The 25,225-nt window shown below is 38.9% G+C and overlaps 2 protein-coding genes across 2 annotated transcripts; one reads left to right on the top strand and one right to left on the bottom strand.

The window, feature by feature from the left end:
• Positions 1-2,357, bottom strand: LOC5579049 (hexamerin-1.1). The gene is made up of 3 exons (XM_001657197.2): positions 2,211-2,357; positions 2,018-2,145; positions 1-1,945 (listed from the first exon to the last, which is right to left on the bottom strand). Exons 1-3 carry the CDS (start codon positions 2,305-2,307, stop codon positions 92-94), a joined length of 2,079 nt encoding a protein of 692 aa, XP_001657247.2. The 5' UTR covers positions 2,308-2,357; the 3' UTR covers positions 1-91.
• A 7,813-nt stretch (positions 2,358-10,170) lies between these two features.
• Positions 10,171-16,967, top strand: LOC5579048 (hexamerin-1.1). Its single transcript, XM_021853389.1, has 4 exons — positions 10,171-10,287; positions 10,353-10,480; positions 10,553-11,829; positions 16,299-16,967. Exons 1-4 carry the CDS (start codon positions 10,191-10,193, stop codon positions 16,873-16,875), a joined length of 2,079 nt encoding a protein of 692 aa, XP_021709081.1. The 5' UTR covers positions 10,171-10,190; the 3' UTR covers positions 16,876-16,967.
• The last annotated feature ends 8,258 nt before the right edge of the window (positions 16,968-25,225 follow it).

Below are 25,225 nucleotides of genomic sequence, written 5' to 3'. Positions count from 1 at the left end.
TTTTTTAAATAAATCCATTTGGTTTATTCAGTTCACTTATCATAGCGTCATAAATATGTTTGCATGGTTTATATCATCTTTTGGTGGCACTCTAGAATGACTGATTTAGCTTCATATCGTCAGTGTGATAGACCAGCACATCCTTGAAGTACATGTTCTTGGTGAAGAAGTAGGTGAAGTTGATCTCGCGGTCGAAGGGGAATCCAAATGGCAAATCATCGATGTATTTCGAACCAGATCCAACTCCGCAACTGTACGAGTAGTCATAGGTGGAGAATTGTTCTACCTTAGGAGCGTAGTATGGTGTGACAATGAAGTAGAAGGTCATTTCAAATCCGCTAGGAAGACCCTTTGGTAGGAGCAGACGATCTGGGAATCCACAGTGAGCCTCAGACATATCTAGAACGAATTTGTCTTGTCCCTTGCATGCCATCATGACTTTCTTGTACAAGTCACTGTAAGTGGTTCGGTCGCGGACGCTCCAGTAGTAATCACGAGAGTTACGAACAATGGTATTTTTACCAACGACGAAGTCATACACGTATTGATCAACTTCTAAGAAGTATTTCTTCAGGTACTCCAGTTGCTTGAAGTCGTAGAATTTCGGTCCCATGTACATGCGGACCACACCTTTGCCAGCAAATTCGGAGAAGATGTCCATGGTGTATGTGAATGGCTTATGGTTGATTCGCTTCTGACGAGCGAAAATAGAGAAGTCGAAGAACTTGTCCGACGAGAAGCCCATTGGAATAGCGTTACTGATGTCAGCATCGAAGTACTCGAAATAGGTCATCAGTTTGTCAAACGCTACATTCTTGATTTCTACTCCCTTGAAGTTCAGCTCATCAAAAGTGTAGTATGGCAAGTAGCTCTTGAATTGCCAGTAGTAGCTCAGAATTCTGTAATACAGTTGATAGAAGAACGGATCACGCATCGATGTTTCGAAATGCATCAGTGCGCTTGGCCACACCTTTGAACCACTGTAGAAGTAATCCGATCCACTGTACATAAGACGGGCAAAGAACTCGATGTACTTGTAGTAATCCGTATCGTAGCTGTCTGGATTGGCGCTTACCAAATTTCCAAGATAGTCGATCGATTCTGGCTTACGGAAATCAATCTTAGTTCCATCATCCAGATACATGTATCCTTGGTCAATCACTTGTCTAATTCTGGCTTCATAGTCCTTAAGCTTGTCTAACTTGTAGTACTGATCTTTAGGGAGCGAATAGTAATCGTTGCGTCCGTAGAAAGGCAGTCCATTCCAGTAGCTAAGTTTTGGCGAATATCCGGTTTTGATTGGTTGATCCCAGCTGAATTCTTCGATTGGTCCCAAGAAGTTGGCTTGACGTTCCAGATAGTAACGGGCGATGAGTTGTTGGTACATGTACAAATACAGCTCTCCACGGCGATCCTTGAACAAGTTGAATTTGCTTTCTCCCACGAAGAATGGATAGTCCATCATGAAGTAGTAGTAGTAAGAGTTGAGACCAATATCTTCCGTGAAGTAGCTCAGTTTATCTTCTCCGAAATAGTCAATCGGATAGGTGGCGGTAAAGTTGGAGTACACTACATTGTATTTGCCATTGCTCACGAATCCGAACTTAGGTTCATATAATTTCTTGTACATTGCCTTGTGGACCATGTCGGTATTGAAGAAATAATATGGATAGATTTCGTAAATTGCAGGCAATACGATGCCCTTGAGGTCTGGACGATGGAAGGTGGCCATAGTCAAAGCGTAGATGAACATGCCTTCGTTGATATTTTCACGTGCCCAGATAACGTTCTTGTAGAAAGTTTCCCAATCAGCGGCGTTATAGAAGAAGTTGAACAAAAGATAGGTTTGTTTCATGTAATCCTCGTTGTAGATGGTGAAAATTTCGCCCTTTGGCAGGAAACCTAGCTTATAGTATTCGAAAAACTCGACAACCTCCTTGTAATTCTGTAATGTAATAAATTGAGATCAACTTTAAGACAGATGTTTGTTGAAAGTAAATTTAAAATAAAGTCTTACCGTGTATTTGGTTTCATTAAACACCCATGTCTTAGTATATGGCATATATTCCTCGAACGTGAGAGGTAGATGGATATTGCGGAACACTTCGAAGAAGAACTTCTGTTTCACCAGAAACTCCTTGTTAGCTGCAAAAATGTTTTATGTAATGGCATAACTTAGGCTTGGTTTTCGTAAGTGTGAAATTACATACCATATTTAAATCCTGTTACCGATTTTTCTACAGGAACGTAAGCTGCGCTGGTCAGTGCGACCAGGCACAGTGCAATCGCTGCAACCGTCAGTCTCATCTTGTTCTCTCCTGATCGAGCTCAACTGTGAGCATGTCCTTCTGATAGAACCGACAGTAGCTTTTATAGTGCATCCAATTTCGTATTATCAATTTCTTAATATGTTTTGAAAATGCGATAGATGAGCACCTGAATTTTTTTTTCTTCTTGTCCAGTACAATTGCAATTTTGATAACACGCGAGAGCGATTATCACTTTATTCTTTCGAGTCTCAATACCTTCGGTCGGTAGTGACTTATTGATGAACGCACTATCAAATTCGACAATTCTATAGCAGCAACATCAATTTAATATAACTATTTTTCCTGTGTAGCTAGAAGCACTTTAGATACAGTAGAAATCTCTTTTTAATTACTTAATTAGAATCATTTTAAACATTACATTCATTTCTTATGTCTAAGTGTTCTGGGTTAAGCAACACTATCATCCCAATTTGGTAAAACTAAATAATTTAGGTTAGGGATAAGCGGAGCATAGAGGCCCTCCATTATCTCCGTTTAGAATTGTATTTCCGAAGACAGTGGATTTCGATTTCCAATTCGGGGAAAGATCTTCTAATGTGAGAATTTTAAAAGTAATGGCTATCAGCATTCGTAATCTGGATGTTGGATGGATTCTGACAAATCGTTGAAAGTCCAAACTATCAAATTGTGGTAGAAAACCCATTAATTCTGAGTACCTTGTACTTTTTAATTCGGCCCTAATTCCTAAATTAGGGCGGAATTAAAAGGTACAAGGTACTTAAATCTACTTTTTGATTCTCTTTTCTGCTCAGAGGCTTCGAATACATTAAAAAACAGCCAATTTTTTTTTTTATTTTGATGTGTTTTAAATGGAAATTTAATTCGATCTCAAACGTGGAACTCGTGAGCCTTCAATATCACTGAACTTAACTACAGTTTAACAATAACTTTAAAGCAACAATTAGTGTTTCAGTATTGTCTTTAATTTTAAACAACCTCTTTGTTGAACAACTTCAAAACTAATTTTGCTAATCGTACTGTTTTGCGGAACTATTATACTTAAAATCCTGATGACATTATGATTTTAAAACAATAATTATTCCAAACACTCCTCAAATTGGGCTTCGTGGCCGTGCGGTTAGTGTTACCAAGCATTTAGCCGCATCGAGTCAAGGGGTGTGGATTCGACTCCCACTTCAGTCCGGAAAATTTCTCGTCAGGAACGTATTTCGACTATTCCACTGGGCGTTGCATGCTAGTCCGTTGTCTAGTGTAGTGCTTTCTTCAAAGGGCAAATCGTCCACTGGAAGCATTAACGTGTCGGTGTCTATTGAAAAAAAAAAAAAAAATCCGTGAGCACAAATCTACAGAACCGGATATATGTTCACGCTGAAAAATTGATAGTTTGACCATCACCAGCAAGTGACCAGAACAATCGATTAAGTTTTCTACTTGAACGGTTTTCTGGTTGTACAGATTTGTGCTCTTGAAATTTGAAGTGAGACTTCGATTCATCTTCACATTAAAAATATTTCATAGCTCAGTTGGGCCAGATAGCCGTAGCGGTAAACGCGCAGCTATTCAGCATGACCATGAGGGTCGTGGGTTCGAATCCCGCTGGTCGAGGAACTTTTCGTAAAGGAAATTTTCTCGATTCCCAGGGCATAGAGTATCTTCGTACCTGCCACACGATATACACATGCAAAAATGGTCAATCGGCAAAGAAAGCTCTCAGTTAATAACTGTGGAAGTGCCAATAAGAACACTAATCTGAGAAGCAGGCTTTGTCCCAGTTGGGACGTAACGCCAGAAAGAAGAAGAAGCTCAGTTGAGATATTTGATAGTATTTCGATTGATTGTTTTTCATTTATTTATGTAGCAGTCCATCATTTGAATATGATTAGCATGTTCCCATCCATATTGGTTTTATTATTGTTTAAAATGCATTAATGTAGACAACTTTTCTCGATTACTCAATGAAGGGGAAATGATATGTTAAATTCACATTTGTTAGCTATTAACTCAAGGTGATACATGTCGGAATCCAAACTGGCTGTCACAATGTTGAGCATGTGTCCATACTCACGATTTCAAGGGTACTTATCTGCAGAAATAATGAACGTACGAAGTCGATCTTTTTATTTTAAAATTTCTGCTAGTGCACAAAGCTAAAATAGAAATCGCAATGTCGAAGTGATGCTTTTTTCCAGAGATTTGTGCCTTCAAACTTTTGTGCATTATTCAATGTTAATTCCAAGCTGTTTCACAATAAATGTTTGATTATTCTAAAACTATCAGGGTTTTTAAAAGTTACAATTACAATTTGTGGATGATTTGTCATAGCAGTTTTTTTAACTGATTGATTTTTAACTTAGATCATTAAAAAATTACTAATTTCAAATAATATTGAGAAAAATGTAAGCAGTTTCATACGATTGGAATTATTAAATTAATTAATTAATGAATCGCGCGACAACCGAAAGCTAAACCTCCGGCTGCCGATCGATTGGTTACTGTTAGAACTAGCTTCTTATTGTATGCGATAAGCGCAATGTTTAACATTTCCGTTGCAAAAAATAACGTGGTACAAACAAGCTTCAATATCCTGGAAGTTTGATTCACAAAATTCTTTTTTTCAGAATAATCCAAATAATGCTGTTTCACCATGAAGCATCATATTCACTGCATTCTAATTTATCATGTTTTTTGGGGGATATACTGCTCAAAGAAATCAATACATTATAATGTGTATGTTATAACTTCAACTCGTATAATGTTTGAAAAAAATAATTAAAAAATAGACAAACTTACTAAATGAATTTCTTAGACAGTACATAGCGCAAATTTTTGTCGAAAAATAAGACTTGACTTTCAAACAAGCCAAGTTTTCTTCAAATGAATGACAGAATTTTAAATTGGTGCGAAATAATGTAACAATATCGACCATAGTTTTTTCGCATGAATACATTTATTGCAACTATGTTTTTCCAAGAAAACTTATTATTTCATAAATTATTTGATTAATTTTCAACAGATTTGAAGCAAATTTTTCAAAAAGCTTTTCGATATTCTTTATACAATTTTACTACAATTAAATTCTTTAGGAAATATTGAAGGGTTGCTTCATAATTTTTGAAACTCATTTGAAAATTAGTCAAGTAACATTGTGAAACTTGTTCATACTTTCAAAGCAAATTCCTTCTGATGGACATCCATTCTTTCTATTTTTTATTAGCAACTTGACTCCGGAATATGTTCCACAAAGTTGTTCAATTTCAGAAGTCACACAAATTTGCAGAACACACCAACTTTCCACGACTTACCGTTTTAGAATTAAATTAAAAAGTCTCTCGGTTACTTACTTTTGTCTTTGAACAACCCTCTGAAACTCTATGTAAAATGACTGCAATGTAATAATTCCCTTACAGGCAAAATTTCAATTTATTTGTAGTTTCATCCAAATTTCAGCCAATTCGGACAACCAGAAGCTGAGATACAGCATCCCAAACTTGGGCATTTTGTATGGAAAAACAGCATTTGGTTACTAACTTATATCACTGACTGTATGTTCATCTGATACTATGATGAAACTGTCGAGTTCATACAAAATATTATCAAAGATAATAAAAATACTTTCAGTAAAAAAATCATTTTTCTTTTATAAAAGACGAAGGAAAAAGAGTAAGAATTTTTGTAGTAAATCCTACATGGACTACTTAAGCTTTTCTCTGAGGTACATTGTCAACAAGTTTTAGAAATTCTACGCTATACACTGCCCACACTATTATGGGTCACCTAGTCATGATTATTAGTCACTCTGTTCCACATGCAATTCAAATGGAAATGACCCATGTTAGTGGGTGACCCATAATAGTGTGACCACTGTAATTCTTGAATTTTACGACAGGAATTTAGTTACTTTTTCCGAATTATATTTAAGCTGCAATTATTCAAAATATTATCAAAAAAGTTCTTTCATTTTTTTTGTATGTTTATTTTTTATTTTATTTTATCATTTGGAAAAATGGAGTTATTTCTTGAATCCGAAGGAATACTTGATGGAACTGTACCGCCCATAAAGTAGGCGTTGAGTAAATGGAATAATAAGTTTGCATTTTATGGCAGTATGGGAAGGAATTAAAATCTCTAAAAATCACCAAGAACTCAAAAGTGCTTATTTGAGGCTGAAATTATGTACAGCTAACATCACATATTGGGTGAATAATCAGAATATAATTCTGATAGAAATTTCATGGCTGTCATGTGTAATCTCCTTGTAACTGTTATGCGGTGGGTATTTCCGAATTTTCTAGAACAATCTAACATATTTGAGTAAGTTTATCATTTGATGACTCTCCACGATATTAATTCGAAATTGACTAAAATGTCGAATGTGACAAATATGCAGTTATGAGCAGTGTAACTCTGATTAAACATTTCTTTAGACAATTCCCAATCGTTAAAGAAAATTTAAAGAAAAAAATTTTCTGGAAAATGCTTAGATGCACCTCTGGTACTTTTTTCGGAAGAATCTTAGGGAAACAATAATATAATTCTCTAAGAACTCCCTGAACAAATTACTCGGGGAATCTTTGAGTATTTCCGCGGAAGAGTGAGAGAACAGTTGAACGTATTTCACTAGGAATTTCATAAGAATTTTAGAGCTCTTAATTGGGCATTTCTGAATAAAACTATTTTTGAGAGGATTTAGAAGAACTCGTGGAATGAATCCTTGCTTAGTGATCTTGGAGATATTTTTAGTGAGATTGGTGAGGAGTACTATTTTTTGGAGAAATCCTAAGTAATTCCTAAAAATCCTAAACAAATGATTAATGAACTAATGGGGAATTCTTTAAACTTACAATTGGAATTTATATGTAATAAGTACGTAGAGGACCTTCAAGGAGAAATCATTAGAAGAATTTCTAATGCATACAGTGAAGGGATTCTTCAAGAAATTTTTAAGCAATTGGATACATTGAGTAGTTTTCTGGTGAGCATGAGCATTGATGACCGTACAATTCTTAGTTGCTACTCCGTGATTGACCAGAATAATCGAAATTGTACAGGGAACCAATAGATGTAGCTTGGAAGTAGTATACCATCTTCAATGTACATTTTTAAGGACTTTGAAATTAGTAATGTCTATAACTGCGCCGACCACGTCCGTTTTACGGTCATCGGGGAAGGGAAGGAATGTTAGTGTGATATCCATTGTTACTAAAGACCGAGTATACCTCTGCATCTTCATGGTTGCCACAGGAAGGAGTTTTGTTAGTTGCTTAAAAGCTACATGATCAGGATTCACCTTCGTAAGTGATGCGATTCATGTAACCTCTGCTTAAAAAGTTATCTATCAATGCGTCGACATCTTAAACATCGAACTATTCAATGGCATGAATCTCGATTTTTTTTTAACATGAATGTGTTATTACAAGCATGAAACGAGCTCACCAGTTGGTAATCCATCCTCGACTGAACAGTCACAATCTTAGCATCAACACGCTTAAGCAGAAATACAAAATCACGCGAATGAAGTGCTAACTGAGAAAAAAACCGCTCCGAGCGCGAGAAAAATGAATCGGACAGCTTGGGCCTTTACAAAGCACTACCCAAGCGAACAAAGCTAACCGAAAAAACACTCCGAGAGCGCGAAAAACGAATCGAACGACTTGGGTCTTCGCAAAGCACTACCCAAGCAAACGAAACCAACCGAAAAAAAAAACACTCCGAGCGCGCGAAAAACGAATCGAACGGAGTAGGTCTTTGCAAAGCACTACCCAAGCTAACGGAGCCAACCGAAAAAACACTCCGAACACGCGAAAAACTAATCGAACGGCTTGAGCCTTCGCAAAGCACTCCATTTGAAACATTGTATCAGAATAACTTAATTTTAGTATGTTAGGACTATGCTCTATCAGCTTTTTCTTATAGTTTAATCTAGATCGAGAAATTTTCTGGTAAGATCAAAAAGTCTAGGAATGTTATTTCGTGGGAATTTAAGTTCTTAAAGAAAGCACTGAAAACTACAAGAATAATTCATGAAGAAATCCCCGTAGGAATTCTCAGAGGAATCTCTTCAAAGCACGTATTTTAATGCCTGAAAAGTTCGTGAAAGAATAACAAAGAACATTCTTTGTGATTTTTTTTTTCTAGAATTCTTGAAGACTTTCCTGAGAAAATTTGAGAGAGAATGGATTTTAGAGAAAGGAATTGGGTAGAATTTCAAGTAAACTCCAACTCCAATTTCTACAGGAATTATGTATAAAAAAAAGCAGAGTGAATTTTACAATAACAAAAGAAGAAAAAGATTGTGAAGAAATAAAGAAATACCGTAAACTCGGGTGAAATTGATCCCCGTGTCATCGAGCACAAATGTCAATGTAACCTGCAGTGAATGAACGTTGTTTGTCGTAACTATTGTTGAATTGTGTGTTGTAAATTTTGTTGTTGTTTATTTTCATAAAAATAATGTAAAATTTCATAATCATGTACGGTGTAGACCAGAAACATCCATACATTTCTAGTTCTAAACAAATATTTGAACAATTGAAACCTTGTCTGAAAATTCGTAAGGATGCTTAAAATATGTCCCCAAACCAGATTTCATCATCAAAATTCGTACTCATTTGCTCATTCGGTTGAAATTATTGTATTTCTGTTAGATATCAGGCGATTCTTTTTTTTTAAATATTATTCGCACAGTTGAAACCCGGAATTTCCGACACGCGAAAAACGGATTTTCGCCAAACCCATGCGTCGGAGTTACGACAAGCAAGGTGCGCTGTATATCACACCAGATCTGCTGTGCAGCGCACTATGCCCGACGTTAGGTTCAGCGCATAGATTTAGAGAAAAATCGGTTGTTCGCGGCTTTCAACTAGAGACGCGATACATTTTGGCGTTTTCCGCGTAATTCTTTAAATTTAATTATTCATTATTTCTATAAATGTTGTATTGTTATTGTCGCGCGCCCACCAAATCGGAACGCGCGTGTGGGACACGCGACGTGTGACTCGTTCCCGACATAACTGTCATAATGGCATGTGTGGCGCTGCATTCTTACGATGTTTATGAACACAGCGCACTATTCACATATTAGCTGCGACGCACGGGGCCCGAGAAAACAATAATAATAAATAAATGTTGGTCTTGATTTCTACCGGATACATAATATTGCAATCACATTAAAATTCAGGGAGCTCAAATTCAGTATGTAGAGTCGTTTCAAAAACTAACAACTAAAGCATTGACAAGTGATTAATTTCACCCCGACATGGGATCCCCGATTTTTTGTTTAAAATATTATTTTGAGCATAAGATTTGTTAGAAAATTTCTAATGAGCTAATGAGGTTCACTGTCGTAGGTACTTGTTTTCTTGCATTCAGTTGTTGGGTATTGTCAATATTATAGGAAAAACGTGAAAAATGATCAATTTCACCCGAAAATACGGTACCGAGTGTAATTCCAGAACGAATGCAATATCCGTTGCGGACTAAAACCTACGAATGGTGCTTTGTAAGATGTTTTGAATTAGCTTGATTGTTTGGAGAACCCACTTTCTCCAAGAAATCTTTCATGCTGGAGTCAACCTACGAAAATAATCTATGATGCTGGATTGAAGGACAGTTTGGACCATTTTCTATTTCAAACTGGTTTGTTACCAAGCCTCGATTTCGATAATGCGTTCATCAATATATTACCAATTCGAGGGAAAATAACACGTGATTATCGCTCTCGCGTGTTATCACAATTGCATTTGTGCTGGGCAAGAAGAAAAAATATTTCAGGTGCTCATCTATCGCATTTTAATAACATATTAAGAAATTGATAATGCAAAATTGAATGCACTATAAAAGCTACTGTCGGTTCTATCAGAAGGACATGCTCACAGTTGAGCTCGATCAGGAGAGAACAAGATGAGACTGACGGTTGCAGCGATTGCACTGTGCTTGGTCGTACTGACCAGCGCAGCTTACGTTCCTGTAGAAAAATCGGTAACAGGATTTAAATATGGTATGTAATTTCACACTCACGAAAACCAAGCCTAAGTTATGCCATTACATAAAACATTTTTGCAGCTGACAAGGAGTTTCTGGTGAAACAGAAGTTCTTCTTCGAAGTGTTCCGCAATATCCATCTACCTCTCACGTTCGAGGAATATATGCCATATACTAAGACATGGGTGTTTGATGAAACCAAATACACGGTAAGACTTTATTTTAAATATATTTTCAACAAACATCTGTCTTAAAGTTGATCTCAATTTATTACATTACAGAATTACAAGGAGGTTGTCGAGTTTTTCGAATACTATAAGCTAGGTTTCCTGCCAAAGGGCGAAATTTTCACCATCTACAACGAGGATTACATGAAACAAACCTATCTTTTGTTCAACTTCTTCTATAACGCCGCTGATTGGGAAACTTTCTACAAGAACGTTATCTGGGCACGTGAAAATATCAACGAAGGCATGTTCATCTACGCTTTGACTATGGCCACCTTCCATCGTCCAGACCTCAAGGGCATCGTATTGCCTGCAATTTACGAAATCTATCCATATTATTTCTTCAATACCGACATGGTCCACAAGGCAATGTACAAGAAATTATATGAACCTAAGTTCGGATTCGTGAGCAATGGCAAATACAATGTAGTGTACTCCAACTTTACCGCCACCTATCCGATTGACTATTTCGGAGAAGATAAACTGAGCTACTTCACGGAAGATATTGGTCTCAACTCTTACTACTACTACTTCATGATGGACTATCCATTCTTCGTGGGAGAAAGCAAATTCAACTTGTTCAAGGATCGCCGTGGAGAGCTGTATTTGTACATGTACCAACAACTCATCGCCCGTTACTATCTGGAACGTCAAGCCAACTTCTTGGGACCAATCGAAGAATTCAGCTGGGATCAACCAATCAAAACCGGATATTCGCCAAAACTTAGCTACTGGAATGGACTGCCTTTCTACGGACGCAACGATTACTATTCGCTCCCTAAAGATCAGTACTACAAGTTAGACAAGCTTAAGGACTATGAAGCCAGAATTAGACAAGTGATTGACCAAGGATACATGTATCTGGATGATGGAACTAAGATTGATTTCCGTAAGCCAGAATCGATCGACTATCTTGGAAATTTGGTAAGCGCCAATCCAGACAGCTACGATACGGATTACTACAAGTACATCGAGTTCTTTGCCCGTCTTATGTACAGTGGATCGGATTACTTCTACAGTGGTTCAAAGGTGTGGCCAAGCGCACTGATGCATTTCGAAACATCGATGCGTGATCCGTTCTTCTATCAACTGTATTACAGAATTCTGAGCTACTACTGGCAATTCAAGAGCTACTTGCCATACTACACTTTTGATGAGCTGAACTTCAAGGGAGTAGAAATCAAGAATGTAGCGTTTGACAAACTGATGACCTATTTCGAGTACTTCGATGCTGACATCAGTAACGCTATTCCAATGGGCTTCTCGTCGGACAAGTTCTTCGACTTCTCTGTTTTCGCTCGTCAGAAGCGAATCAACCATAAGCCTTTCACATAGTGGCTGCTTGGGCACGTCAGGAGTTAATCATCAATATTAACCTCCTTTTCCCGAGCAGCCTAGATAGCCGCGTAGTGTCGGTAGCGGTTGTTTCAACTGGCTAAGAATTAACACTACGGATTGCCTGTTCCGGTGGTAAAAGTCCACCTCACAGGTGACCCCTAATTTATGGTGTGATGCGTACCGTGCCTAAGAATGAATGGTTAGGGGGGTCTAAATAAAACCTAACCGCAAACGGAGCCTGTGGGGTACCAGGGCGCCCTCCACAGTATTGAGTCCTTCCTGTGCTACCCGGAGCAATGGTGCAGGTGACCTTGTGTTTCTCCGAGATAATCGGCTACCCTTCTTCAGTCTCTATCTTGAGGCTTAATAAGGGTGGGATTATGAATATGTTGACATTTAATTTAAATTATCACCTATATGGATTCGCATTATGCGTTTTACACAGTGTATTCTGTGCTCTTTCGCCTTTGGCGACTTTAAATAGATACCGATCTGGTTTTTTCGTTGCTGGTCTTTTTCGTGCTGAGATTGCAAAAAGCTTAATCCTGCCTAGTTTGGGTAGTGGCTACGGTTAGGTTAGCTCAGATCAATCTTCAGCATAAAAGAACAGCAACGATCAACCTTTGCAGACTCATGCAAAATGGTGCAGCCCAAGTGGCGCTAGTTCAAGAACCCTACTTTCGTAGAGGGAACTTCTATCTAGGTAACCTTGTGGACCCAGTTTTTGCTACTTTTAGCAAGCTTGAAATGGCAAACTCGCGCTCCATGCCCCGCGCATGCGTGCTCGTTAATAAAGCAATCGTTGCTACACTCATTTCTGAGTTAACTACCAGAGATGTATGTGCTGTCACAATCGATGTTTCTGTTGGTGACCTCAACAGGAAATACGTCTATTGTTCGGTATATTTACCACATGATGAACCATCCCCAACGGATGACTTCAAACGAGTTGTCGTACACTGCGTAACAAAAGGCCTTCCGCTGATTGTGGGCAGTGATGCCAATGCTCATCACATCATCTGGGGCAGCTCGGATATCAATTTGAGAGGCTCCAGTCTGATGGAATACTTAAGTAGTACAGACCTTGGATTACTTAACATAGGCAATCGCCCAACCTTCATGGTTTCTAATAGAGAAGAAGTGTTAGACATAACGCTCTGCTCGAATAGAATCAGTCACGAGTTGACGAATTGGCATGTATCAGATGAGGAATCATTATCTGATCATCGCTACATCTTCTTTGAACATTCAAATGTAACTGCGCAGACTTTGCGTTTTAGGAATCCCCGGTCAACAAACTGGGAACTCTACATTGAATTGGTTGCGACCAAATTTCATGGATATTCTCCGTCCATTGAAAATCCAAGTGATCTGGATGATGCCGTTGATACTACAACATCCTACATTATGGAAGCTTTTGAAGAAGCATGTCCTCTGCGGTCTGTAAAGACTACAAGAGGGACCCCATGGTGGAATTCCGATCTGACTAGACTCAGGAAACAATGTAGAAGGAGTTGGAACAGACGCCGTTCAGCTGGATCAGAGTCGTTCAAGTCAGCTCGCAAGGCTTACAAGAAGGCTCTTCGTTCTGCTGAACGATCCGGCTGGAAAAACCTTTGTACAAATGTTTCCAGTTTGAGTGAAGTCAGTCGGTTGAACAAAATTCTTGCAAAATCTAAGGATTTCCAAGTGAACGAAATTCGCTTACCTAATGGTGACTTTACTTCTTCCGATGAAGAAGTTTTAGAATGTTTATTCAATACACACTTCCCCGGATGTGTGGACATAGCATCTACGGATGAACCAAATGTCTTTTCATGTAGTTACGAGTCTCTGGCCTCGGCTCGCAGTATCGTAACTACTGAATCGATTCAATGGGCACTTAATAGTTTTGCTCCTTTCAAATCTCCAGGAGCGGATGGGATTTATCCTGTTCTGCTCCAAAAGGGATTTGAGTTTATCAAACATGTTTTGAAAAAGCTACTTGTAAGCAGTTTTGCTACCGGGTACATTCCCAAATCCTGGCGTGATATTACTGTAAAGTTTATCCCAAAAGGAGGACGTGCGTCGTATGAGGAAGCGAAGAGTTTTAGACCAATCAGTCTGACCTCTTTTCTTCTGAAATGTCTGGAACGGATTATCGATCATCACATCCGTGATGTTTATTTGGCAAACATGCCTCTTCATGTGAATCAACATGCTTACCAATCTGGAAAGTCCACTGTGACTCTTTTACACAAAGTTGTATACGATATCGAGAAAGCATTCGCTCAGAAGCAATCGTGCTTGGGTGTTTTCTTGGATATTGAGGGTGCCTTTGATAACGTGTCTTTCGATGCCATATTGGAAGCCGCACGAAACCATGGGCTACCTACAATGATTACCAATTGGATTCATCAAATGCTCAAAAACCGACATCTCTTCTCGACATTGCGTCAATCAGCGATTCGAAAATTGAGTGTTTGCGGATGCCCCCAAGGGGGAGTCTTGTCACCACTTTTGTGGAATCTCGTAGCAGATACGCTATTGAGGCAACTCAATAATTGCGGTTTTCCAACTTATGGATTTGCCGACGACTATCTAGCTCTGATAGTTGGTATGTGCATAAGCACCCTATTCGACCTGATGCAAAGTGCTCTTCAGGTAGTCGAGAGTTGGTGTCGCCAATATGGCCTTTCGGTTAACCCGAATAAAACATCTATTGTTCTTTTTACGGAAAGACGAAACCGCGATGGAATTCGACCTTTACGTCTTTTTGGCACTGAGATTAATGTGACTGATCAAGTAAAGTATGTCGGAGTCATTCTAGATTCCAAACTTTCATGGACACCTCACATTGATTTCAGAGTCAAAAAAGCTTGCATGGCCTTCGGTCAATGCCGGCGAACCTTTGGTAAAACTTGGGGCCTCAAACCCAAATATATCAAATGGATTTACACAACAGTTGTTCGACCAATATTGGCATATGGATGTCTTGTGTGGTGGCAAAAGGGCGAAGTGAGAACAATCCAATCAAAATTGGGCCATCTCCGAAGGATGTGCTTGATGGCGATGTCTGGTGCGTTCTCTACAACTCCCACAGCAGCGCTCGAGGCCCTTTTCGACGTTGCGCCACTACACATATATCTTAAACAAGAAGCACTTTCTTGCTCTTACCGTTTATGGGTACTGGATCTACTGGAGAAAAATCCAGTGAATCGTAGATCTACACACACTTCGTTGTTTCCACTTTTGGTGAATTGGGACAAAATTGTCCTTGCTCCAAGTGATCTCACAATTGCTTGTAACTTTCCTTACAGGACATTTACCACACAATTCCCTTCACGGGAAGAGTGGACGTCTGGCTATTTGGAAAGAAGTATATCAAACAATATAGTATGTTACACTGATGGCTCCCTTCTTGAAGGTAGAGCTGGTGCAGGAGTATATTCTCGTGAGCTAAGGCTGAATCAGTTTTACTCACTTGGTAGAAACTGCACCGTTTTTCAGGCGGAAATATTTGCTCTTATGTGTGGAGTGCAATCAGCACTTCAACAGCGCGTAATGGGTAAAGTCATATACTTCTGTTCAGATAGTCAGGCTGCTATAAAAGCTCTCGCTTCGGCCAACTCAAGGTCGAAGCTTGTTATCGCATGTCGAACTCAAATTGAGGAACTGAATTCAGTCAACTCTGTAAACCTTGTATGGGTACCTGGCCATTCTTCCATCGCTGGAAATGAATTGGCTGATGAGCTAGCTCGCGATGGAGCATCGCATGACTTCATTGGCCCTGAGCCGGCTATTCCAATTTCGAAGTGCTGGGTGAAGCTTCAGATAAACTCTTGGGCGGCAACTCAGCACAAGCAATATTGGAATAGTTTGGAGTCGTGTCGTCAAACAAAATTGTATATTACTGAGCCATCTCCAAAGGTGGCGAAGTATTTAACAAATCTGTCAAAGCAGAATTGCAGTCTCTTGGTCAGAGCGTTGACAGGCCACTGCCGACTCAACTATCACATGGCAAATATTCAGCGTGCTGACTCATTTGTGTGTGATAGTTGTGACTCCGATTATGGAACTTCGTATCGCCTGATATGTAACTGTCCAGTTTTTGCGCAAATGCGATTCCAATTACTTGGTAAACACTTATTAAGTGAAACTGAATACAGAAGCCTGAATCTTCAGGACATCCTGTTATTCTTAACCCGCTGTGGTAATGAGCTATAGGCTCTCTTTACGCTCACGCGTTTTGCAGTGCCCTTTTTAGGGCGCTGTTCGAACCCATTGTGGTATGGAGCTACATGCTCTCATTTCGCTTATGCGATCTTCCCTCTTCAAGGGACCCACTCCTATTTCCTCCCATCTTTCCCTTCCCTTTCCTCTCCCATCGGGTAGATGATGAAATAGGCTCAAATATGGCGATGGCACAAATCTCCCAACTGGTGGGGAACGTGCCTTTGGAGCCGGCCTTCTGATACCTGATATACACCATGGACATCTTCTCCGAATTTGCTGGCAAAGGTGTGGTCCGCATGTACATGGGCCCGAAATTCTACGACTTCAAGCAACTGCAGTACCTGAAGAAATACTTCTTTGAAGTTGATCAATACGTGTATGACTTCGTCGTTGGTAAAAATACCATTGTTCGTAACTCTCGTGATTACTACTGGAGCGTTCGCGACCGAACCACTTACAGTGATTTGTACAAGAAGGTCATGATGGCATACAAGGGACAAGACAAATTTGTTCTAGATATGTCTGAGGCTCACTGTGGATTCCCAGATCGTCTGCTCCTACCAAAGGGTCTTCCTAGCGGATTTGAAATGACCTTCTACTTCATTGTCACACCATACTACGCTCCTAAGGTAGAACAGTTCTCCACCTATGACTACTCGTACAGTTGCGGAGTTGGATCTGGTTCGAAATACATCGATGATTTGCCATTTGGATTCCCCTTCGACCGCGAGATCAACTTCACCTACTTCTTCACCAAGAACATGTACTTCAAGGATGTGCTGGTCTATCACACTGACGATATGAAGCTGAATTCGTCATTCTAAAGTGTCAACAAAAGACGATATAAACCATGCAAACATATTTATGACGCTATGATAAGTGAACTGAATAAACCAAACAGAATCATTTGAAAACATTTTTCTATTTATTTTTCAAATTCCTATATCACAATCACATTGCAATTTGTTCTTCAATTTGTCCTTTTGTTTGCTGGTAATGGCGAAACCAGTGAATCAGCTAAAGTCAGACTATAATATTGTACATAAAAAATGAAAACTGCGATCTCAGGAAGAATGTAACTAACCACATTTTCATTTTTGCTTTGTGTACTAGCAGGAAAACTCAAATAACGAGAAATGATTTGTAATTAATGGCTATTGATTCTACTTTGTGAGTAAGCGGTCATGACTGTAATAACAGCCCATCATGATCTGCAGTTGATTCATCATGATTTGTAGTTGTGCATCTTTCTATTGCATACATGTTCCTCTAAAAATATCTACATATGGGATGGTACACAAATTATGTCAAGCTGAATTTAAACTTTTTCGACCCCCCTTTGTTACGTTTTTTGTTTTTTTTTCATTGAAATCTTGTTCAACCACACCACAACAAGTAACATTAATATAAAAATCGTGTTTCTTTATGAACAAAAGGTATCAACACGCGCTAAACGCTCGTCTTTGCTTTTTATGTAATATGTTCATTAGACGGTTTCACAAAAATCTAAATGTCTGGGATTCAACCAGTCACCCCCTAGTCCTAATTACAATACTAAAACATACTACCAGACAAATTTTCATCCAATTTGGAGAAGATTAGGAGGTACCTCAAGTCGAATTTGTGTTTTTTTTTTACTATTTTATATATTCAAAAAATTCTAACGAGAATTTGGAAGAACGAAAATCAAAATTAATTCCACTAGTTGAACGTATTATTAGTACTTTACAACTTTTGGGAACACTGTATGCCGATTGGAGATGGTTTTGATCATCCCAGCCATGCTGTATGCTGTACCAATATGAACTAGCTGTTGTAATACCAGGATGGCATAATGGACGTTTCGCATAAAGCAGTTTCATACAAGAACAGGTAGCATTTTAAAGAAGGCATATTATTATGATTATGCCAAATGTCCATTATGCCAAACGTCCGTATGCGAAACGTCCTTATGCGAAACGTCTTTATGTGAAATGTCCCACCCCCGTACCAATAAGTTAGGGGGACATGGGGCAAGAAGGACACCCGGGGCAAAAGTGCCACCTCTAATTTCATGTAGTTCTAATCAATTTTTTGATGTTTAACGCAGGATAAGAATCAATTGAGTACTAATTGAGGGTTGTGTAAATATTACAGTTAAAAATGTTAAGTAGGGAGTCGATGCCGGTTATGGACCCTTTGCGTATTATGGACCCCCTACAGAAAAACATAAAATTAACACTCAAAGCAACTTTATTCCTAGGAAAATCCACCGGGGGAACTTCGATTTCATTGTTATTTATTTATTTATTTTATTTATTGTATACAGTCTTCGACATTAAAATAGTATCGTACAGACTATTTTTAAAAGCTAATCCTTAATCTAAACACATTTTTGGACAAATTAAAATCAAACAAGTGGTACACATCATTGAAACGCTGACAACAAACATCCAGAGGATTATGCTGGCCATATTGAGTCCGATGCATGGTCTGTCGGAAGAAATCGAATCTTCTAATCGATCGTCCCGGAGCGTTTATGCGTAGCCTTCCTAAGAGCTCGGAGCAATCAATATTATTGTTCAGGAGGTCGAAGATCAATAGTCGTTGTAGAAGTTCCCGTCTTTTTTGTAGAGTTGGCAATTTTATAAGTGCACATCGTTGTTCGTATGGAGGGAGATGCTGACCATCACGCCACGGAAGACGACGAAGAGCAAATCGCAGAAAACATTTCTGCACACGTTCTAGGCGAGCGATTTGGACGGAATGATATGGTGCCCAGACGGTGACGCCGTATTCTAATATACTGCGTACAAGCGAAACGTATAATGATTTCAGGCAAAATACAGTGCCCGAAATTCCTATAAGCGCATGACCATTTTTCACCGGCACATGTAGTATGAAAGTCCAATACTTCAATAAATCATCTCTGCTTTTAGGTATTCGGATAATATGATATTTCTACCAACTACTAAGACTTTTCTTTCAAACAGTTTGGAATGAAGAGGAAAAAACGGGATTTGAGTATGGAAATTCTTATAAGCGCACCTTTATTTTCAGATCATAAAAAAATCATATCACAAGAACACAACAACTTTAGTACTTGGTTTGTTTACCATTTTTCAGAATTGTTTCATAAATTCGTTTCGGCATTGAATCGACGAGGTTCTGCAGCATTGTCAAAGGAATTTTACGCCACTCCTCTCTAACAGCTGCTTCCAGCTCTCGAACTGATCCGAACTGCCGTCCTCCACTGTAAACCCGTCTTGCGAGGATTCCCCAAAGATTTTCGATTGGGTTTAGGTCCGGACTCCGCGCTGGCCAATCCATAACTGGGATGTCCCGCTCCAAAAACCATTGTTTGGAGGCCTTGCTGACTTGGATCGCAGCGTTATCTTGTTGAAAAACAAATTCGTTTTCCATCACATCCTCCGTAAATGGGATAAAAACACTGTCCAGAAGCTCAACATAGTTTTCGGACTTCATTCTGGTAGTAATTGTTGCAATCGGGGTTTTACCTCTACGTGAAAATGCAGCCCAGACCATCAAACTTCCTCCACCGAAATTTCTGCTCAGCTTCACTTGCGGATCCTTCCGAAGATCGTGCCAATAATACGCGCAGCAGTCAGGACCATCAAGATTAAACTTCTTCTCGTCGGAAAAAATCACGTTGTTCCATTCCCGCTTCCAAGACATATGGTTTCTGGCAAAATCCAGTCTTGCCTGAACATGCCTCGGAGTAAGGTTGGGTTTTTTGGCCTTTTTCGTGTACACCATGTGTCCAGATCCACGTAGTATTTGAGATACTCGCCTTGTTGTGATGGAAAGACCCAATTCCTTCTTAATACCGGATGAATCCAGCTCCCCGACTTCACCAAGCTGGATAATTCGGTTCCTCTCACGGTTGGTGATCTTGGAGTTGCCCTTGTTTTTCTTCCGGATGCCGTAATTCTCACCTTTCTTCAGGAAATTTCGCACGACCGTCTCTCCTCTACCGATCCTCTTGGCGATTGCACGGTTACTTTGGCCAACATCCTTCAATTCAAGGATTAATCTTCGCTCCGTTTCGTCCAAGAACTTTCCTTTCGGTATCTTGAAAACTGTCAACAAACAACACTGTGCACGAATCGCAAAACTTTCCGCACGCATCCGTTTACATCGGCAGCAAAAGAAAATGACAAGTTTTTGTAGTGTGAGTGAAGCAAACACAAATGGCGTTAGCTTGGACACTGTGCGCTTATAGGAATTTCCTGGCCAAAAAATGATATTTTTATTTCACAAAATCGAAAAATTATTAATTTTGACTGTCTTTCATACAACCAAGTGGAAATATAGTAAATATCATTTTAGTAACAGATCGTCAATGTTTTATGTAATAACTAGTCGCAAATGTTGAAAAATGCGTGTGCGCTTATAGGAATTTCGGGCACTGTACATCACGAAACGCTTGGGTATTACGTCTTATTATGCCCAAAACTGCAAATGCCTTTGCGGTTACAGAAGTAATATGCTGCGAGAATTTTAGCTTCACGTCGAGAATAACTCCCAGATCTTTAACGGCTGTGACTCTTTGAATTACGTTAGTGCCCATAGTGTATTCAAAAGTAGTTGTTGATTGCAACCGAGAGAATGTAATTGAGTTGCACTTCTTAATATTCACTTCCATCCCGTTTTCTCTGCACCACTTCAACAGTGCGTCTACATCCATTTGAAGTGCGCAGCAATCAACAAGTGACGTCACCACTCGGAAGAATTTTAAATCGTCTGCATACATCATCTTCGGGGATTTGATTGCGATCGATAGATCGAGAGCAAAGAGCACAAAAAGCAGCGGCCCTAGATGGCTGCCTTGCGGGACACCAGAAGCAACTGTGAAAGGAGCCGAGTTTGACGAACCAATTCTCACATATGCATTTCGACCCGTTAGATACGAGTAAATCCAATCGGTGAACCAAGTTGGAAACCCATATCGTTTCAGTTTCTCAACTGCGAGAGCGTGGGGGACACGGTCAAAAGCTTTCGAAAAGTCGACGATTTCATTGTTAGTCAGCAGTTTCAGGCAAAATATTTGGTTTGAAACGCATAAATACAGATATTTGAAAGGTTTTGTAAATGAAACCACACAAGAGGGTCCATAATACGCATTTCCAGGTGGGTCCATAATAGGCTCGTCGGCTGCGAGCCGGATTACATGGGAATCAAATGGAGGGTCCATAATACGCAACGTCGAATTTGTAAACAATCCTATTATGGACCCCGGGAGGGTCCATAATAGGCATTCGGACAACAGTTTTTCAAAAGCATATTTCGCTGGAAAAATCGAATGATTTTGTATGTTTCATAGAGGTACTATGAAGTAAAGACATTGAATTTGTTGTTAGACTCCACAAAACGTACATGCGCCTGAGATATCATTGCGGAAAAGCGTCTAGAATGAATTTCAGCTACTAAGGGGTCCATTACTAGTATTGAAACCCTACAAAAAATTAGAAAAATGTATTTAACTCACCAACGCAAAAAAATGCGAAATATTATAAGAATGTAAGACTGAAAAACAAGGTTTGACTCCCAATAAATACAAAACATATTTGTTTTTCCGCACAATATTGATGATTTTCAATTGTTTAATATAGCTGTGAGGATTTTTTTTCGAAAAAGTTCTTTTGACATTAAGTTTTACATACATAAAAACAGTATGTCTTATGGGGCAAGAGGGACACCGCAATTTTCTCATATAAAATCACATGAACTTTTATTTTTCTTGTTTAATATTGCATTAAATCAATGCTTCCTACTAAATAAAATCAAAATAAACCATCTTGGACATTCAAAATAGTTTCTGATTTTTTTTACTATTATTGTTACAGTCAAATAAGATGAGAACTAAATTAATTTCGTAAAATTACTTTTTAACTACAAGTCAACTTTTATCCCTCAGTTTTTATCTCTACTTACTCTAGAATTTATCAAGCTTACGGACAAAACCCTGAAGGACTGCAAGGCGATTATTGGCGAGGCTCGTTTGAAAGAGTCAAACCCCATTCTTCCACGGATCAAAGGACTACCGAAGATTCACAAACCAGGAAAGGAAATGCGAGAAATCATCTCGGCCGACGGATCCCCCACTCATAAACTGGCGAAATGGTTAGTCAAGGAATTTCAGAGTATGCCGAGTCCATTCCCCACTAGGTCAGTTAAAAACACCCAGGAGTTCTCCCAGAAACTATTAGAGTCAGGACACATCGAGGATGACGAGATGATGGTTTCTTTCGACGTAGCAGCTCTTTTCCCCAGCGTTCCAGTAAAGGATTCCCTAAATCTTCTCGAGGACTGGTTATTACCCCAAAGGACGGATTCAGCATGGAAAGGAAAGGTCAGGACATACATGAGGTTGGCAAGATTGTGCATGGACGAAAACTACTTTCAATTTCGAGGAAATTTCTACAAACAGACGAAAGGAGCCCCCATGGGAAACCCTCTCTCCCCGTTTTTGTGTGAACTATTCATGGCGAATTTTGAGGAAAATTTAAAGAAACAAGGAGTATTACCGGATAAATGGTGGAGATATGTCGACGACATTTTCAGCGTTATCAAGCGGAACGATCTGGCTAGAATTTTGGATACAATCAACAGCGTACACAAGGATATCAAGTTCACCCACGAGGAGGAGAAGGATGGAAAACTACCATTTTTGGATCTACTGGTCACCAGGGAAGAAAGTTCATCTTACAACTTCGAAATCTACAGGAAGCCTACAAACACCCAGCGAGTTATCCCTTACACATCGAATCATTCGTTCCAGCATAAGATGGCAGCGTTTCACCACATGATCCACAGGATGCAGACTCTACCCCTCAGCGAAAACGGAAAGACCAAGGAACTGGAATATATCTACGAGACGGCAAGGATCAACGGATACAAGGAAAGGACGATAAAAGCCATCATCGACAAAAAGGAAAGACAGCAAATTCGGAGTGCTTTGACGACACTAACCCCTATCACCGAACCCATGAAGAGAGTCTCCATCCCATACGACGTACACATCAGCAAACAGCTCCGCCCAAAGCTAAGGAATTTCGGAATCGATTTGGTATTTTCCAGCAGAGACAACCAACTTAGGACTTCGTTAGGCTCTACCAAGGATCCGGTAAACACACTAAACAAGGCTGGTGTTTACAAAATCAGCTGTTCCCACTGCAGCAAGGTCTACGTTGGTCAAACAAAGCGGTCTCTCGAGGTTAGATTCAAGGAACACTTAGCGGAAATAGGAAAAGCTCAGAAGACGATAGACAAGGGGATGACATACGATTTTAAATCTAAGGTGGCAGAACATATCTTTTCAGAAGGACATACAATTACGACGGCCAATATCAAAATTTTGAGAAATGTTTCTTCTCCTTGGAAACTGGATGTGGCGGAGAGTCTGGAAATTTGCAAACAGGTACCTACGACGCTACTCAACAGAGACAACGGCAACGGCAATACATGGCTATTCAACTTGGTACCTACTAATCGTTCCCGTGATGTACCTTTAAGCATTTAAAGTTTCAACAAAAGAGGGATGGAATGTACCTAAAAGCTCATAAATTTTAAGTTTACAAAAAAAAAATGGGTAGGGAATTACGTGTATACCTAGTGTTAATATATATTGTGTGCATACGATGGTTTTCTGCAAGTCGAGTCTAGTACACGACACTGAAGACGGCCTTACAGTTGAGGTCGAAATACGCGTATCTGTCAAAGGATACCTACTAATCTAGTGGAATTAAATGGTAAAGTACTAAATTCGGTTTTTTCATCTACTTAGAATTTATCGTTTAGGTGGGGAAATGATAATATACAAAATTTGTGGCATTTTGCTCTGGTGGTCTTCTTGCCCCATACGAGTGGCACTTTTGCCCCGTGCCTCGTTGAAAAACCTCATAAGAAGGGACATTTTCAAAAATCTCAAATCATCATGTAATTATTATATTTTTAAATCTATCGATAACATCATTTAGAACAAGAGGTGAGCTTGCCCCTACACTGGAATAATCTTCAAAAATTGTGCTAATCAACCATGATTTGAACCTATATATCTTAAGGTGTCCTTCTTGCCCCCAGCCCCCCTACATAGAATTTCCAATGTTGAAACATTGGAACAAATGTCAAATATAATAAATAATAATTTCAGGCAAAACCCGTTACAATCTTCTATTGAAACGATTAATGCGTTATATATTTAGGTTAAGTTAGGTTAAGTAAATTGAAAACGTTTTTTTTCTTCTCCTATATGCAGGTGAAATCAACTCACCTGTAAATAATCTGAACTGCTACGACAAATGAAATGTAATACAGTCACCCCACGCAGTTGAATCACCCACAATTTATGAATCAGCTGACTTCAAAAGACAAAATTATTATCAAACTTGTCACAAAACATCACAGAATTATTTTTACACATAGTTTCTTATCAGTAAAAATAATTCTGTGATGTTCTGTGACAAGTTTGATAATAATTTTGTCTTTTGAAATCAGCTGATTAATAAATTGTAGGTGATTCAACTGCGTGGGGTCACTGTATGTTGTTAATAAAATGGTAATAAAATCTTAAATTTGTTTTACCAAATTAGGATGATAGTGTTGTCTAATACAGAACACCTAGAAATAAGAAATGAATGTAATGTTTGGAATGATACTAATAAAGAAATTTAAAAAAAAAATCATATTTCTACAGAGGTAGGGTCGATGTACCAATAGCCGCATAGCTAAGAACAAAAATTCATATAATATCGAAAAATAACGCTATCGTCATTATTTTTCCATCATCTAAAAGCTTTTTATCTTGGTTTTGTGAGAAAAATATGAAAAATACGAAAACTCAAATGTTTGCATTTATTATCGCGTGTGCCACTATAGGAATACATGTGCCTATAATAGCTCTATTTCTAATTTCTGTTCCTATAGTAGCACTAGCATCACGGCGTTGGCAAAATACTTATCAAAACCGATTTTCACATAACTTTTATATTTTTCCTACAAAGTGTGGATCAAAAGCTTTCGTTTGATGTAAAAAAAGTTCTTAATTCATCAATTATTTTGTGAAATAATAAATAGTTTCTCTCAGTAGTGCTACTATACTGCCCATAACTGCATAACAGTCACATTCGACATTTTTGACAAATTGGAGTTAATGCCATGGAGAGTCATCAAATG

The sequence above is a fragment of the Aedes aegypti genome, chromosome 3, assembly GCF_002204515.2.
Source record: "Aedes aegypti strain LVP_AGWG chromosome 3, AaegL5.0 Primary Assembly, whole genome shotgun sequence".
Classification (NCBI taxonomy): domain Eukaryota; kingdom Metazoa; phylum Arthropoda; class Insecta; order Diptera; family Culicidae; genus Aedes; species Aedes aegypti.
Note: the sequence above shows the minus strand (reverse complement) of the source record. Positions and strands in the feature narration are given on the sequence as shown.